The sequence below is a fragment of the Heliconius melpomene genome, chromosome 4, assembly GCF_056956725.1.
Source record: "Heliconius melpomene rosina isolate 202511_hmr_F chromosome 4, ASM5695672v1, whole genome shotgun sequence".
In the NCBI taxonomy this organism is placed as follows: Eukaryota; Metazoa; Arthropoda; class Insecta; order Lepidoptera; family Nymphalidae; genus Heliconius; species Heliconius melpomene.
The window spans coordinates 3,090,377-3,106,670 of record NC_140392.1 but is presented as its reverse complement, the minus strand read 5'-3'; the positions used below and the strand labels follow the sequence as shown (position 1 = coordinate 3,106,670).

General features: G+C 32.8%; 4 protein-coding genes across 6 annotated transcripts; 2 read left to right on the top strand and 2 right to left on the bottom strand.

Moving 5' to 3' along the window:
• Positions 1-239: 239 nt before the first annotated feature.
• Positions 240-4,902, top strand: Smg5 (Smg5 nonsense mediated mRNA decay factor). Its single transcript, XM_085208143.1, has 4 exons — positions 240-466; positions 613-2,857; positions 3,484-3,682; positions 4,154-4,902. Exons 1-4 carry the CDS (start codon positions 390-392, stop codon positions 4,600-4,602), a joined length of 2,970 nt encoding a protein of 989 aa, XP_085064269.1. The 5' UTR covers positions 240-389; the 3' UTR covers positions 4,603-4,902.
• A 1,393-nt stretch (positions 4,903-6,295) lies between these two features.
• On the bottom strand, positions 6,296-10,077 carry ear (ENL/AF9-related super elongation complex transcription factor). 2 transcript variants are annotated; one of them, XM_085208145.1, is made up of 3 exons: positions 9,937-10,077; positions 9,603-9,796; positions 6,296-9,178 (listed from the first exon to the last, which is right to left on the bottom strand). In XM_085208145.1, exons 2-3 carry the CDS (start codon positions 9,784-9,786, stop codon positions 7,119-7,121), a joined length of 2,244 nt encoding a protein of 747 aa, XP_085064271.1. In that variant the 5' UTR covers positions 9,787-9,796; positions 9,937-10,077; the 3' UTR covers positions 6,296-7,118. The 2 variants fall into 2 exon arrangements, with proteins under 2 accessions (XP_085064271.1, XP_085064272.1); XM_085208146.1 differs by having other exon boundaries at positions 9,918-10,067.
• Positions 10,078-10,626: 549 nt separating this feature from the next.
• Positions 10,627-11,186, top strand: mRpL34 (mitochondrial ribosomal protein L34). The gene is made up of 2 exons (XM_085208155.1): positions 10,627-10,810; positions 10,884-11,186. The coding sequence occupies exons 1-2, from the start codon at positions 10,773-10,775 to the stop codon at positions 11,122-11,124; spliced, it is 279 nt and encodes a 92-aa protein (XP_085064281.1). The 5' UTR covers positions 10,627-10,772; the 3' UTR covers positions 11,125-11,186.
• Positions 11,182-15,600, bottom strand: Slc25A46a (Solute carrier family 25 member 46a). 2 transcript variants are annotated; one of them, XM_085208151.1, is made up of 8 exons: positions 15,480-15,600; positions 15,122-15,381; positions 14,859-14,956; positions 14,102-14,280; positions 13,290-13,346; positions 12,753-12,968; positions 12,234-12,444; positions 11,182-11,651 (listed from the first exon to the last, which is right to left on the bottom strand). In XM_085208151.1, the coding sequence occupies exons 2-8, from the start codon at positions 15,291-15,293 to the stop codon at positions 11,370-11,372; spliced, it is 1,215 nt and encodes a 404-aa protein (XP_085064277.1). In that variant the 5' UTR covers positions 15,294-15,381; positions 15,480-15,600; the 3' UTR covers positions 11,182-11,369. The 2 variants fall into 2 exon arrangements, with proteins under 2 accessions (XP_085064277.1, XP_085064276.1); XM_085208150.1 differs by lacking the exon at positions 15,480-15,600 and having other exon boundaries at positions 15,122-15,451.
• Positions 15,601-16,294: the final 694 nt, after the last annotated feature.

The following is a 16,294-nucleotide window of genomic DNA, read 5'->3' as shown; positions in this document are numbered from 1 at the left end:
TATGTCACAGACTTGGTAAGAGAAAAAAATAATAAAAAATACCGTACGTTTATGTAATGATTAAATTATTTGACGCCTAATTTTATACCTTAAAAATTATTACTTATTTCTAGATGGAGTAATGTGATATATATGACAATATTGGCTCGAAAATGGTTTGAAAAATCAGAACACGTTTTATTTTAATGTTCATTATCTGTCACCTATTTATAAAGTGTCATATTTAGCCTTTGGGAAAGTTTTATGAAATTGGAATAAATTCCCATTGACTGCTGGTGATGCAATGTTGATTGAGACATGATTAAACTGGGAAACAATATTGTCTTTTATAAGTCTAGAAATGTATTTTTAATATCAACTTCTTGACAAGTTAGTAAAATGACCTGAAAATGAAGAACGGATGTATTAATGAACATTTGGAATCAAAAATAGTTGAGCGCAGCGAACGCGCTAAAAAAGTTTATCGGTATGTATAATAAAAAAAATCTTTAATGTTTTGCTTTGCACAAAATTATTTGGAAATCACAAATTCGTCACTACACGAAGTGACGCACACAATGTTTTGACGTCAATCAAAAATTTAAAATATATAAAAATATTTGTTATTTTCAGATATGTAAGTGACGTAGCAAGACGCCTCAGTGAGGCTACTGCTGAAAGCAAAGTTATTGCAAATCTCTTCACAACAAAAATTGAATGCTTACGTCAAAAATTACGTGATCATTGCGAAAAATTATTCTTCTTAGATCCAACTAATTATGGTAAAAAATCTCTAGAACTACTTTGGCGTAAAGTATATTACGATACGGTAAGCGCTGCTAAAAAGCTGAGGGAATCTGATAATGGATGTGATAACAATTTATTTACCCATATTGTTTGTGGTATTGGACACTTCCACCACTTTATGATAAGAGTACAATCTGAAATGAATATAGAATTGAAATGTTTAGATTACATGCCTTTATATTTGGAAGATGAGCAAGAAGAGAACTTAATACAGGACAATACACCTATACAGGAAGACCGTCAGTTGGGTAAATCAGTACTTTATTCCTGCCTGATATATCTAGGGGATCTGAGTCGTTATCAAGTTGAAATATTCAATTCATTTGACTCTTCTTTAGCAGCTCGTTATTATTTTCAAGCAGCTCAAATTGATTTAACTTCTGGTATGCCATTTAATCAACTCGGAAACCTTTATTTGGATAAAAACTACAATTTGGATTCAGTGTGTTACTATATACACTGTCTCAATACTTTAACACCATTTGAGGGTGCTATGGGTAATTTGACAAAAATTTTTGAAAAGAATACTCAATTTTGTCCTACAATGACTAACACAGAGTCTTCAACGCAAACAGAGCACATGCAAATGGCTATAGCCAATTTCTTATCTTTGATTGAAATATGGTATATGGGTAAAGATGACGAGAACATTGCAAAACTTTGTAACACAATAGCCCTTCAATTTAAAATTGCTATGAATTTTGAAAAAATGTCTGTTCCTGATATAAATAAAAATTATACTGAACACATGCAAGCTATGGAGGAAGAAAATATAAATCCATCTTACTTAAACCCTAGTTTAATACAAAACATTGTCCAAATCTGTCTTTTTACAATAGCCAAGTTAAATGAAACTGATAAATCAAAGGCTTTTGCATGCAAAGCCTTTACACTTGCATTTTTATCTCAAGTGCTCCAAAAACTTCTCAAAACTGTACAGTCATTTGGACTTGTTAATCCAGCACAAAAATATAACGAAAGATTTGCATCAAAATTTAGAAAAGGAACTGTTAAAATTGAAGAACCTTCACAAATTATTGAAGAAATAAAAGAATCAAGCAAAGAGGAAGTTAAACTCACAAATGGAGATGAAAATCATGAAGAAGGATCAGAGAAAGAGGCAAATTCTGAAAAGGAAATCAGCACATCACTTAGTGGAGACATGAAAAACAACAAAAAACTTGCCTCAAAACGTCGTCGTAGACGTCGAGTGGCGTTATCCGAAATTTCTGACATGAGAGATGAAGAAACTGAGAGCAGTGGAGTTGATTCAGATAAATCAGATTCTGAAGAAGCATTGTCTGATTCACTTTATCAATCCGACGACGATTCTAAAAGCGATGGCTCTGTTTATGATGATTCTGAAAATGACGACGCTGTAATAGAAATAAATGAGGATACTGATGAAAACAAAAACAATAAGGAGTTAAATAAAAATATTGATAAAAACGCAATAATATTAAATGGCGAAACTAATGTTGAGGCAATGACAGAGTCTACAATAGAAAATGATAAATTGCTAGTTTGTGATGTTGAAAATTTTCTCCTTGGCTCGAATATTTTGCCCAGCATTAAACTACTACAAGATTGGGTTTTGACCGAGAAAGATCTTATTGTGTCATGTGGAGATAGTGGCGAGTCACTGTTTCAATGTGTTGTGGACTTACTGAATATATTTCTAAATTACTTTAATCCAAAAAGTACTGAAACAAAGAATGGTGAATGCCAAATATTGATTTATGCTAAAAAGTTAGCTAAAAAACTCAAACTTGAATACAAAAGTATACCTTTGCCTGAAGACATTAACCTAAGAGGTACTGACATCTGTAAATTTGATAAAGACGCTGCTGAGTGGCAGATAATGGAAAAATTCAAACCCACACCTATTGAAGAAAATGTTATAAGAATTTTAAATTTCATAGATTTTGGATATCAAACTGCCAAAATAATACCGAAAATACGATATAATAGATCACTGAAAATATTCTATTTCAAGAAAGTTCTTCCTCCGAAAGTTAACACGAAAATTAACCATAAGAAAAATCGGGAGTGGCACAATTCTAAGAAGCAGGTAAGGCTTTTTTTTGCCTAAAATATACAAACCTAATTTTTATGTTACATGAGAGAAGTTCGAAAAAATAACATATTTTAGAACTGTAACAGGAACCTGAACTAAACTCCTTTTAAAAATTGTTTTTCCCCTAGGGAAGTGTAAATATCAAAATTTCTTATAAATAAATGAAAAAAAAAAATAGATTTAATGGGTATATATTATATTATATGAATTATATGATGTTAAGAAAATAATTAATGCATAGAAATGAGACATATTATCATTTTCATCAACTCATAAAGTATCTTAACTTATAATTATTTATATAATACTTTAATTAAACTGTATCACAAATATAGAGAAAATATAATGTTCAGTTTGTTGTGTGGCTGAACTCAACGCGGCGCTTTGCCTCGACACCAGAGCGAAGAAATGGAAATATAAACGAAACTATTGAACGAATTTAAATTAAACTTAGTTATATAGCATATACATCAGAATAACACATATGAATAACACACAATACATGTGAATTTTGTATAATTTGTCTGTATGATACAATAAGTTTAAGCAGGCGAAGCCGCGCGGGTTTCGCTAGATAAATAGGCGAAACACATAATATTTAAAAACGAAACTTATTGCAGGCAGAACAAGGTGAGACCGGCTTACTACGTCGTCTAGGCCGCCTCTGGCTCGCCTCGCAAGTGCGGGAGCTGGAGAGGACCAAGCAGTCAGACGTGCCTTCCCTCCTCGCTATAGATACTGCGACTCTATATAAACACCTGCGAAGGGTCAAACAGCTTTTGGGGACACGCAATTTTGTATTTCTCGTTCCTAATGTCGGTGAGTTGTGTTTGTTTTAAACTGTGTCATGCGAAGTTTTAATGTATTTAAGATATATTTTTGTATACAGTAATATCTATGCTTATTGCTTATTATTGTTGAGGCCAACCGTGACCGAGAACAAGTGTGTGACTGTAAACGCGACTGGTTGTGGGTTCGGTCCCCGCTCCAGGAAATGAAATATTTAATATTTTCATTTTTTGTTCTGGTGTCGAGGCAAAGCGCGGAGCCACTCAACTCGCAATGTCTGAAGAATTCGAGTGAAAATGGGGAACGGAGTGTCTTAACAGTAAATTTCTTTTGTCTACCGTCATATGTGCGGGGTACCATGTGAAGCTGAAAAAATGCTTATAAGGAATTTAAATACTCGAAATTGGCTCTCGAAATATAAGAAAGCACAATTTTGAATAGGGGCAAAATGTTTTGGTTACAGGTCATTTATACTTACCTATAAATATTTTCTTATTACAGTGCTTCAGGAATTGGACGAATTAAAACGTGATAACATTTCTGCACGTGATGCCATACGTTGGCTAGAATTGGAACTGAGAAGTGGATCAAGGTTCCTGCGAACACAACGCCCTGGACAGAGTAAGCCTCTTCCGTTACTAAAGTACCCTCGGAAAGCGCCGCCGCATATACATAATTTCATACAAATATTGGAATTCTGCAATCACTTTATGGTCGATGAGAGACAAAATCAAGGAGGAAATGGTGATTCAGATTCCTCAGTTTGCACTAAATCTGCTCCGCTACTAATACTGCTCGTTGGCAACGAACTAGGGAAGGGTGAAGACGAAGAACAATACAAGGAGTTTAGTGTGACAGGTGCCGCCCAGGCCTCCGGTATCTCCATCAAATATATTGGAGACTTCTACACAAAATGGCGTCAGGCTGTCCACAACAGCAAGAAAAGATGAAAGAGGTTAAAAAGCAACTCGGGTCTCGATTGGTCAAAGTGAACGACGTTTAAGCGGACGCCGTGCGGATGCTGCGTATGAGATGCGCTCAAAGCATCAACGGTTGATAGAAATTAATTCGACGCCGAATTAATTTGCTCTTTGTTACTTAATATTGTCATTTCATTTTATGTTTATTGTCTACGGAATCATTTTTGGAGTAGGGAGTTTTATTGCATTTTTCATTTTGGGTTCAAATAATTTTATCATCGTCCTGGATTTTTATTGTTCATATCATCGTAATAAATATTTGTATTATTATTTCTTTTTTATTACAATCACATTTGTTCCGCACATTGTATACCCTTAGATCCGGCCGTTGAATCCTGCATATACGAGTTTTCTTAATTAAACCTATATTAATAAATAATACATGATTAGTAGAACAGATTACACCTGGGTTGCCTGGAAGAATCCTGCCGCAATCACCTTTAATTACATTTTCTCGTAACTCATTTTTGGAGAAAATTGCACCCATACGTTTTTTATATGAATCGCACATCATTTGAAAGATAATCGCATAAGGAATTGGAAAATTAAGGGTTGCCAGCTCTCAGTCTGCCGCAAGTCTAGGGTTGCCTGGTTTAAAGTTGTCACTAAATGTTAATAATTTGCACTCATGTGTTTTTTTAATGAATTATATATCAAATTAAAGCTTATTTTTTTCTGAACACTATAAAATAGGGTTAGGGGTTTTTTATCTATATTTTAATAGTTTTTATTAGTTGAAAAAGATGGGCGCCATAGTTTCTACGGATACGGACGGCGTTGTCAAATCAAACAAGCAGAGGGCGAAGAGAGAGAGATTGTTTAGCTAGGCCTACAGATGAAAAGAGTTATCTATACCTATTCTATTTTTCGGCAAAAAAAAATTGAAACAACTCATTCAACGTTCCCTCGATAGATGTTTTTAACATTATTTATACATCTTGCTAAGATCTTAAGTACGTTTCAAAAATTATAATCTTTAGTATGTACCTACATAAATTATGTCATTATTTAAATGATAAAATATAGTAATTAGGTTGAAATAAAAGAACTATTATTTTATTTTCAGCTTCACTCTTCACTCTGTAAACAGGGTAGGCAGAGTGAACCTAGAGTTCGCACTCCGTTTTCCACTTTCCCCTATATTATCGATTCCATCCATCAGCCTTTCAACGTCCACTGTTGGACATAGGCCTCCCCTAATTCTTGCCACTCCGTCCGCTCCTGCGCCCTTTGAATCCAGCGGATTCCCGCTGTCTTTTTATTATCGATTCATTGCGTGTTAATTGGCGCAACTCAACGCCGCTGTTTGCCTGTTTACCACAGCTAAGAAATGAAAATATTTTAATTCCTGTATGTGACAATTATAGTCACACGTTTGGGCTTCTGCGCCACGACGGCCTCATATTATAAAATATAATTGAGAGTTATTTTAATACAAATTAATTGGAAGTAATATCAAGATTTATCTCATTATTTATTTCTATCTGGACCAAATTATGAATGTCATGAAAACAAGATTGTGAATAGAACCTAATGTTATGAATATAACATAAAGAAAACAAATAAGCTGACAATAGTATGCATTTTTGTTTTGAGTCAAATAAATTATCAGAGCTACCGGGGCGTATAAATTTGTATGAGGGATATGGATGAACAAAAAATGTTAATATACACTCTATTTATTTAAATACATACCTAAAAAGGGATAAATTAAAAATAATTTACATAACAAACATAATTTACAAAGCTTACATAAAATAACTGAAAATAATATATGAAATTAATTCAATTCAATTATTGAAACACGAAAAAAAAAACGTGATTTTAGTAGAAAATTTATCGTGTTGCACAATAATTTAAACATAATCATATTTAAAAAAAAAATCCAAATGTAAAGTAATATATAAATAATTAAAAAGTTAAAAAGGAACAATAAATAGGTTAAAAATGTGCAAAGTATTAGCTATTATTGTAAAAATAGTTGTATTCACAGCGTGTAAACATACAACCAGCATCTATTACAAACCATTAACATAGCCTCTCTTAGTCCCGTCGACTCAGCGAGGTAATTAAAAACTCTCGAATAATTAACTTACGTTATAATAAATCAATACAATATAATGTACAAAATATACAATACGTTTAACAATCTTTTAACAGTCTTATAACTTTATCTATTCTATACAATATTGCACTTACAACTTCATTCAAATGATTGTGAATGTGATACAGCTAGCATTAGAAGTTTGAGATTTTTCCTTACTCCTACAGTAGTTACTCTACATGCATTACTTAGCTAATCCTTATTTAGTTCAACTCAAAAGGACGATTTTTAATGCATATTTCATTTGTAAATGCCTCACAAATAAATGAGCGGGATGGTTTGATTCGTTGATTTATTTGGGAAATTCATTTTAATATTGTACAAATGCCTCAATGCATGTAACAAAGCATATTTACACAACCAACGCGGCCGTCACTCGTGGCTAGCAACCGACTAGCTGTATTAACTGCTGCACTGTGGAACGGTCCAACAAACACAAGTCGAAGTCAAAAGTTTTGGTGGTCACTTCGTAGCGTCCTGTCTCGGCTATGAGGTTCACAACCCTTTCGAGGTCCTCGTTGTTTTTGATGGTCATGATGCGTTGCTGCAAGCCCCGGAGCTGCACCATGTAGTCGGGCGACAGGTCCCCTGGCTCCGCGTCCTCGCCCAGGCTGCTGGATACGCCGTTATCCTGCACTTTGGTTTCGATGGACGTAGAGCCACTGCTCTCTCCGTGTTCGTTGTCATTTGAAGGCCCGGAATCAGCTGCTTTAGCAATTTTTCTGTTATCAGCGTCCTCCTCTTCCGCTGCTTTGCGTTTGCGACGTTTTTCTTCCCGTTTTGATTTGTCTTTGTGTTTTTTTGATTTTTCCTTTTGTTGTACTGGCGGCAGCTCGACTAATGGCTCTGGCTCGGCCTCCACTTCTGGCTCTGGCTCGGGTTCCGGTTCCGGCTCCGGCTCAGGCTCTGGCGATGGCTGTCGCTTGACAGGTTTCGGAGACGGATTTTCTATTTTGATTTTTATATCTTCTTCATCTGCTATCATTGAAACTTCTGAATCTGAATGACTACTATTTAAATCTTCAGTTCCTATGTGTATTGCTTTAGTCAGACCACTCTTGGAGCTGCACTGTGATGCTGTGTCTATAGAAATAGGTGATGCAGGTTCGGGTATGGGATGCTGCTCTTTTTTAACTGGTGTCTCTCTGTGTTCTATGACTTCAGGTTTTTCTAGAGACATCTCGCGCATTTTGTCATGTTTGTGTTTTCTATCTTTACTAGATTCTTTGTGCTTTTCCTTTGACTCATCTCTTTTCTTATCTTTTTTCTTGTGCTTGTGTTTTCTTTCTGAATCATTTTTATCTTTACTTTTATGACTTTCGTGACGTTCAGTGTTTTCTGGAGGGGGAGATTTCCTTAGATTTTCTTTAACTTTTTCTGGTTTGATTTGCTTCTCTTTCACTGGTGAATTTTTAACTACTTCCCTTTCTTTGACAATATCTCGAGATTTTGTAATCTCTTTAGGTAATTCTTTAAGTGGTTCTTTAGGAGAATCTTTTGGTTTGTGACTTTCTTTTTTGTGCTCCTTCTTTTCTCTTCTTTCTTTATCTCTATCATGGCTCTTTTTCTCTTTTTTCTTTTTTTCTTTTGAATCTTTCTCTGTTTTTAATTCAGGTATCCTTTCATCTGCTTTAGATTTCTTTTGTTCGAAGTTATCCACTATATGTTTTGATGTTTTGTAGTCTTCCTTAATACTAGAAGCACTGCTAGATCTTGGTGCTGGGCTTGGTGGTTTTCTGGTTGGACTGATACATTTTTTCTTCGCGGGTTCAGGAGAAAGTGGTCTTTCACTTTGTCTTTTACTTGCTTTTTCTTTAGCTCTGTCCAATTCTTTGCTATGATTTTTGGATCTTTCAATTTTCTGTTTATCTTTTTCTTCTTTTACACTTATTTTGTCAGATTTACTCTCTTTGTGTTCATGTTTTGCTTTCTTATCAGAACTTGACCTATCTTTATCTTTTTTATCTGACTTTGCAGAAGTACTTTTTTCAAGCTTTTTAGGATCTGGTGAAACTTTAGGTGGCTTTTGTATAGGTGGTCCAAATAAATTTTCAAAGCTATTGTTAACTTTTTGCGGTTGCTCTTCTTTGTATTCTTTGATTTTATGTTTTTTCACATTATCTGACAACAGTTTTGATTTACTACTTATATGTGGTTTTTCATCTGTAAAAGAGTCTCTACTTCTACTCTCTTGATCAGGGTTAGTGTAAAATGCATTTTTGTCTACAACAATTCCTCCGCCTTTGAGCAGCCTCCTCCTAAATTCATCATTGGGGTTTTCAAATATATACCTATCTTTCAAAAATCCACCATGTTCCAGCGTGAGGTCATATATAAAGACTATCTTTTTAGGTTCATCTTTGTTTTTCAGATATATTTCTATTGGTAATACAAAACTAGCATATCCAGACTCCTTTATAGAAAAAGGTGGTTCTTTAACAACTGCAAAAAAACAAAAAACATATATTTAAAAACTACAAATAATCTAATAATATATTTAAAATGTTATAAACATAAAAATTCCTCATATATATATATAAAATATTAAGTGATTGCTTGAAATATTTAACTAAAAGTTCTTGGCTATTTTACTCAAAAGCTACAAACTCTAATTCTTTTTCGCTCATAATTTTATAGGGATAAAAATAAATAGATTTTCTATCTATAGAACTACTTAAAAAAATAGTATGTATTGATTCTTTATTTATGTATTTATTATAGGTAAATGTTACTGCTCATGAAAAAATAAATTCACAAACTTATATTTAAAAATATATATTTAATATGTTAAGATATTTTTTTTTATCAAATAATGATAAAAGATACGAGTTGGATATTATAAAAATTGTAATTGCATAATATTTACCTCGTCTTGGTTTTTGGAAAGTTTCGTGTAATTTGAAAACAACTTTTTCAACAAAGTGACTTATTTCAGCACCCTCTTGACCGCGTACGAAGACTTCCCAATCATGAGTGAAACCTTCTGGGGTTTTCTTTGATCTCACTGAAGCTTCATGTCCGATTTCAATATTTACTCTAATTGCAGACATTTTGTACAATCTACAAGGTAAAGAAGTGCACATTTAATATATAATATTCATACATATATATAATTCAACGCATTAAAAAATAAAACAAATGTATGATATAAAATGATTAAATTTATAATGTTTTAACTCACAATTAAATAAGAGACTTACAGCTATTGTAAATCCAGAATAAATCGCTTAACACACTATTTCATTAATCACTGAATAGATATTGTAACATATAAGGAAAATAATCTTTTAGCGCCCTTGTTATTTTTGTCCGCCATATTCAATTTCATATCGACATTGGTCTTTGAGATGCGTTCCGTTCAAAACAACAATGTGTAGGTACTTAAAATATATATACAAAAATAGTGCATAATAAATTATGGCAACAATATTTTTATTAATCTATGATATTTATTTTTAATATTGTTGGTCACGATCTGATACAATGAGATAAGAAATTATTATTGATTTTATATTTTGTAACATGATATGATTAGTTACATACATAATTATATATTCTATAGAATATTTATGTTCCTTGCTTAGCTAGGTACTTGTATAGAAAATCGGAAAAAATAAGACTTGAGTCGAATCGAGTTGAAACGGACATGACTCGAGTTAAGCTACTAGAAAACTTACTCAGTATGTTATATTAATAGAGTTTATATCAATGACATTATTTTAACCAAGATAATTATTTTAACATTATTTTAATAAGATACAGTAGCCATACTTTCTAGGAATTATTGATCAAGTTCAAATTAAAAATTAACTCGAGATAATTCTAACTCGAGTTAAGTCATGTCCACAGAACACATTTACTCATGGTCATGTCCTCTTGTCAGTTGTCACTGTAACTAAGTAATAAAATGTTCCTTGGTTATAAATTTATAACCAACATATATTTTGGTAACCTATACAACATACAAGCATTCAATGAATAGATTTGCAATAATTTTAAATAAGTTCCCTTTGTAACTTCACATAATAATATTAAAATGTCTAGATTATTGACAGCACTTTTTCAACCTTTAAAGTAAGTAATATAACAATAACTAACGTACAATCATATAAATTAGAAATATTTAGAAATGATTTTTATTTCTCAGATGTATGGGCCAAACTTTACGATCTACAACACTCGTATCCACTACAGAAAGGAACAGCTTAGCTACGACGGAATCTCCATTACTATCATTTGTTAGGTCTAAAGTACGTTGTTATTTTCCTAGACCAAATGAAGTCAGAAGAGTTCGTCGTCATGGTTGGAAAACTAGGATGTCCACCCCTAACGGTCGGAAAGTAATTATGAGGCGGCTTCTAAAAGGACGCTTTGTTTTATCCCATTAATTTATTTTTATTAATATTTTCTATTAGGATTAGGATATAATAAATTATAGACCAATATATAATTATCTCTTTTATTTCAACTTAGTAAATCAACTATTTATTTCTTATATTCTAATGCAACAAAGTTATACACATACCTAATGGAACATTTGTTATATAAAATGAAAACTGTATTTAAAATATAAAAAGTGATTTTTATTTGGTAAATAAGACATTGAGGCATTAACAAATCATGTTAACAGTTTCTAATTAAATAAATATTTTGGTTGTGATGCGGCTGAATCCTCAGATGTTGGAGATGCAGGTTTGAGAAGGTTAGACATTTCTGATGCTACAAAACTTGTAAATTTTATTATTGCTAAATGAGCGGTAAGTTGTAATATTAGAGCACCAAAACCTTTATATAGACCACCTACACCCTCTTTAGCAATGGTTGTATTATAACAATCTATGAACCCTTCATACCCAGTGAGAATTGGAGTCACTGATGTCCCTGTATCCAGATTGTCAATTATAGTTCTTGTGCCCTGTAAAAATATCTTATATAAAATAATTTATTAAAAAAATAGTGATGAGTGATTGTGACATAGTGGGGTAGTAGGTATCGCAGCGCGCCGTATCTCGGTCTGACCGCATACGTAACACATTAATTCAAGGTAGTCTTGGAGTCCGTGACGTAGCAGATAAGCTCCAAGAGCGTCGCCTGAGATAGTATGGCCACGGCGCGCGCCGACCTAGGAACTATGTCAGATGCAAGTGCCTTGCTATGTCTGTCCCTGGAGTTAGACCTCCCGGACGCGAGAGGAAGCGCTAGTTGGATATCGTGATGCAGGACATAAGAGCCAACGGTCATACCACACAGGATGTTACAGATTGGGTAAAGTGGAGTAGGCTAAGCAGGAAGGCAGACCCAGGCAACATACGCCGGGATTAATGCCACAAGGACGAAGAGTGGAGTAGTGGGATATTGTTTGACTGTAAAACATGATTGCAAATTAAACAACCCCCACATGTTGTGTCATAAACCCAACATTTTCCAAACTTTAACCTGTAACATGCAGTAATACAATAAACTGGAATTGGAAACCCTAAGTTAATCTATAAGTTACCTGTATATGAAGTCTGTGAATAATAGTTTCAATTGGATAAAACAGTATCTCCATAGTAATAAATGAGAAAATATTGGCTTTTAAATTCATATCTTCAATTATAGGGTTTTGTGAATTTTTAAAATAGTTTTCATTGTATGAATCACTTAGTTCATGTCTATGACGCTGTTGGAAACGTAAAATTCTTACTGTTATACTTTTTAACAGCATGCTGAAAATAAATAATCAATAATATAAGGCTATATTTTACAACAGGTTAGAATATACTATTTAAAGAATATACATTTATTATATAATTAATTACTTTTACTAATTAAAAATTTTGTGAACCAAATAACTATATATTGGAGTGTGTGATACAATGTTTGCGGGTTCGTTTCCTTCTCAGGGAATAACATAGTTTCATTTCCTTGCTCTGGTAACAAGTCTAAAAGCATTCAGTTCCGCCACATAACACAAATTGTCTCAAAAAATCAGCTGTTATTAATCAAGAAATCTATATACAATGGTTCTACATACTGAGCAAAATATTTGGAGATTCCAAGACCAATAGAAGGCATTACAATAGCCCATATGGGCAACATTCTGCCACGGCTCGGAGTACCCCATTCCAAAATACGAACAAAGCCTTCTCTAAAAACATCCAGAATTGCTGGTTTGTCACTAGCAATATCACTTTGTACTGTTTCTACAAGACTTGCTGAGTAAAATGGAGTAACAATAGCTAAACTTATGCTGAAAAATATTACACAAACGAAATAACAAATATATAGTAATGCTAAGTCCAGTTGTGGTGCAGGGGCACAAAGTGTGCGTCGAAATCGACTGGTTGTGGGTTCGAATCCCACTTGAGATTTTTTTTAATTTAAATTTTCATTTCTTCTCTCTGGTGCCGAGGCAAAAGCACGATGTTCCGCCACTTAATACGCAATGCCTCCAGAATTCGGCGGAAAGTGGAGAAATCAAGCTGATTTTATTGATTTATTTATTTATTTTTATTTTAGTAATGGTAAGCCAAAAAAAATAATAATTTAAAAAATTAAACTGAAAGTGTACCATTTTAAAGATAAATGTTGAAGAAATTGTAAGACTGAACCACATCTCCCAAGTTCCCTGTAAAATAAAAACATAATTACTACCAAACAAGTATAAGTATGATACTTTTTTCAAAATGTATAAAAATAGTAATTTATCAGATTTTAAATTAAAATCCTGATACATTAAAATTTTTATACCTCTCTTCTTTAAATTTTTATGCTTCACGCTGTATCCCACATGTAGCAGGATAGGCAGAGGGACCCTAGTATTAAGACACTCCACTCCCCACCGTATACTGAAGGCATTGTGTGATGAGCTTTGCCTCGACACCAGGTATATTTTTTTTTTTATATTTTATTTCCTTGAGTGGGAATTGAACCAACAACCTCGTCGCGTTTACAGTCGTACACGTTTCTGTCCCTGAGCCAGAACTGTGAATTTTTAGAAATAATTGTTTTTATATGTTATATGACTTTATCTTGAGGAAATAAAATATTTAATATTTTCATCTTTTCGCCCTGGTAGCAGCAATAAAGCACAGTGTTGACTTCCGCCACTAAACATGCAGTACCTCCAGATTTCAGCAGAAAGTGAAAAGGAACAGAACAGAAAAATTGTCTTAATGGGAAGTGTCTTAACACAAGGTTCCCAAGTTCCCTCTACTTACCCTGCTATGTGAGCTACAGCATTATGCTAAAAAATATAAATAGAATGTCTGACATGCAGACGTCGTCAAAAAAAAGTTTAAATTACAAAAATCTCTAGCATGGCACTAAATTACAGATTACTAGATAAGAACCAATAATAAAAACACCTATAAATATTCATACTTAGGCCATCCAGTTCCTTTTGATATCACATCTTCAACAGCCAAGTTAAGTCCTTTTACTATGCATGTTGAACCGATTCCCTTCCATAGTGTAGTAAAATCCTGTCGTCTATGAAGGCGGACTACAACCGGCAATAATGTGTAGGGTACTATGTGATAGTTTCTCAGACTATTATGAACCTAAATAACAAAGTTCAAGGTGTAAATTTTTTTATAATACAGACATGAAATATTTTGTAGGTTATTGTAGATTATTTATTAATGATAGATAAATAGATAAAAAAGGATATTTGAGAAAGTAATATATGTTTGTATTTGATGTATTTTTATAACATGCCTTGGATAAAGACTATAAATATAATAAAGGAATAGAAATTGTTACCCTTCAATTTGTTATCTTGTTTCAGAAATTTAAAATTATTCTTTATGTAATAATAACACATTTATGTTACAAATTGTATGTGAGATGCATATCTCATGGTACTTTAAATAAAAAAGGTTTTTTTGTTTCACAACATATGAGTGATATGCAGACAGAAGAAACCTAGTGTTAAAAGTATGTGTTAGAAACTAGCTTCTAGTGTAAATGAAAATAATTTATTCCCTCATGTTTATCCTCACAATCATATTTACAATCAAGCACTGAGGCACTGTCAACAATAGCCTTAAAACACCTGCTAAATAAATATGAGGATATAGGAAATTAAGGATTTTAACAAGATGAAAACACTACTATTAAATTATATATTCATACAAACCTGACATTGTCTTCTTAGCACAATAAATGGATGACTCAACAAATTTTCTGTTACGAGACTAGCTACACTTATAGCTGTAGTAACGTAGGTACTAGGTGCTGTGACCAAAAATATGATTTTAATAAATTAGGTAAAAAGTCATTGTTAAATTCAATAAAAAATATTAATGTATTTATTAAAGTGTTGATATATTATAGAATTACTATAAAAAACATGATTTAAAGTTCTTATTCGTTGTTCGTATTTATATTATAACTACATACCTTCTTCTGGGACGTCATCAGTTACCAAAGGTGGTCCTTGATACTCTTCAGTTAGGGGGGTGTGATATCCATATATTTGTTGATATCGAGTATCATATAAATCATTTGTTTCCCTGTTGGGATCTAAACCAAAAGGGCGATTGTAGCCACTATAATCTCCAAAACCAGCCATATTTTATAATTATCTAATACTTGCTCATTCTTCCTTAGTGACTTCAATGTAATAATTAAAAAAACACTTAACTTGCACTTATGTAGTTCTAAAACATAGAAAATATGAAAACAATATAATGTATAATAAATTTATTTATTAGAAAATGAAAAAAGATACAGTGTAGAAAAACTAGCAAGTACGAACAGTGCAAGCTGTCAATCGTATATTTCTGACATAAGTCAAATTCACATTTCGTGTTCCGTAGTTATATTATACTAGCGGACGCGCGCAGCTTCGCTTGCGTAATTAGGGGTGAATTCTAATAAACCACGAAACATGTGTTCAATGAAATATTTTTAAGAGTCTAAATTTCAAATTTTATAAAAATCGGTGCCGATTTAAAAAAAAATCCATACAAACTTTGAACCCCTATTTCACCCCTTTAGGGTTAAAATTTTACAAAATCCCTTCTTAGTGGATGTCCAGATTACGAAAGTAAACTTTTGTCCAAATTTCACGTTTCTACGCACAGCGGTTACGGCTGTGCGTGCGTCTTACCTCAGTCAGTGAAAACAAGTCCTTTTATATATTTATAGATATAGACTAGAAAACCATGAAACACTTGTTCAATTAAATATTTTTGAGGGGCTAAATTTCAAATTTAATAATAATCGGTGGCGTTTTAAAGATTTTTCCATACAAACTTTCAACCCCTTATTTGCACCCTTAAGAGAAAAATTCTAGAAAACCATGAAATATGTGTTCAATTAAATACTTTTAAGAGTCTGAATTTCAAATTTTGTAAGAATCGGTGCCGATTTAATTTTTTTTTCATACAAACTTTCAACCCCTTATTTGCACCCTTAGGGGGAGAATTCTAGAAAACGATGAAACACGTATTCAATTAAATTCTTTTAAAAATCTAAATTTTATATTTTATAAAAATCGGTGCCGATTTAATTTTTTTTCCATACAAACTTTGAACCCCTATTTCACCCCTTTAGGGTTAAAATTTTTCA

What these genes read in the sequence shown, in the direction of transcription:
- Slc25A46a (XM_085208151.1), bottom strand. Translation starts at nt 15,293, where the DNA reads ATGGCTGGTTTTGGAGATTATAGTGGCTACAATCGCCCTTTTGGTTTA. An exon ending in AAAGGAACTGGATGGCCTAA is followed by an intron (nt 13,347 to 14,101) that starts GTATGAATATTT and finishes TTTATTTTACAG; the next exon opens with GGAACTTGGGAGATGTGGTT. An exon ending in CAACATTTATCTTTAAAATG is followed by an intron (nt 12,969 to 13,289) that starts GTACACTTTCAG and finishes AATATTTTTCAG; the next exon opens with CATAAGTTTAGCTATTGTTA.
- ear (XM_085208145.1), bottom strand. Translation starts at nt 9,786, where the DNA reads ATGTCTGCAATTAGAGTAAATATTGAAATCGGACATGAAGCTTCAGTG. An exon ending in TTTCCAAAAACCAAGACGAG is followed by an intron (nt 9,179 to 9,602) that starts GTAAATATTATG and finishes GTTTTTTTGCAG; the next exon opens with TTGTTAAAGAACCACCTTTT.
- mRpL34 (XM_085208155.1), top strand. Translation starts at nt 10,773, where the DNA reads ATGTCTAGATTATTGACAGCACTTTTTCAACCTTTAAA. An exon ending in GCACTTTTTCAACCTTTAAA is followed by an intron (nt 10,811 to 10,883) that starts GTAAGTAATATA and finishes TTTATTTCTCAG; the next exon opens with ATGTATGGGCCAAACTTTAC.
- Smg5 (XM_085208143.1), top strand. Translation starts at nt 390, where the DNA reads ATGAAGAACGGATGTATTAATGAACATTTGGAATCAAAAATAGTTGAG. An exon ending in CGCGCTAAAAAAGTTTATCG is followed by an intron (nt 467 to 612) that starts GTATGTATAATA and finishes TGTTATTTTCAG; the next exon opens with ATATGTAAGTGACGTAGCAA. An exon ending in GGCACAATTCTAAGAAGCAG is followed by an intron (nt 2,858 to 3,483) that starts GTAAGGCTTTTT and finishes AACTTATTGCAG; the next exon opens with GCAGAACAAGGTGAGACCGG.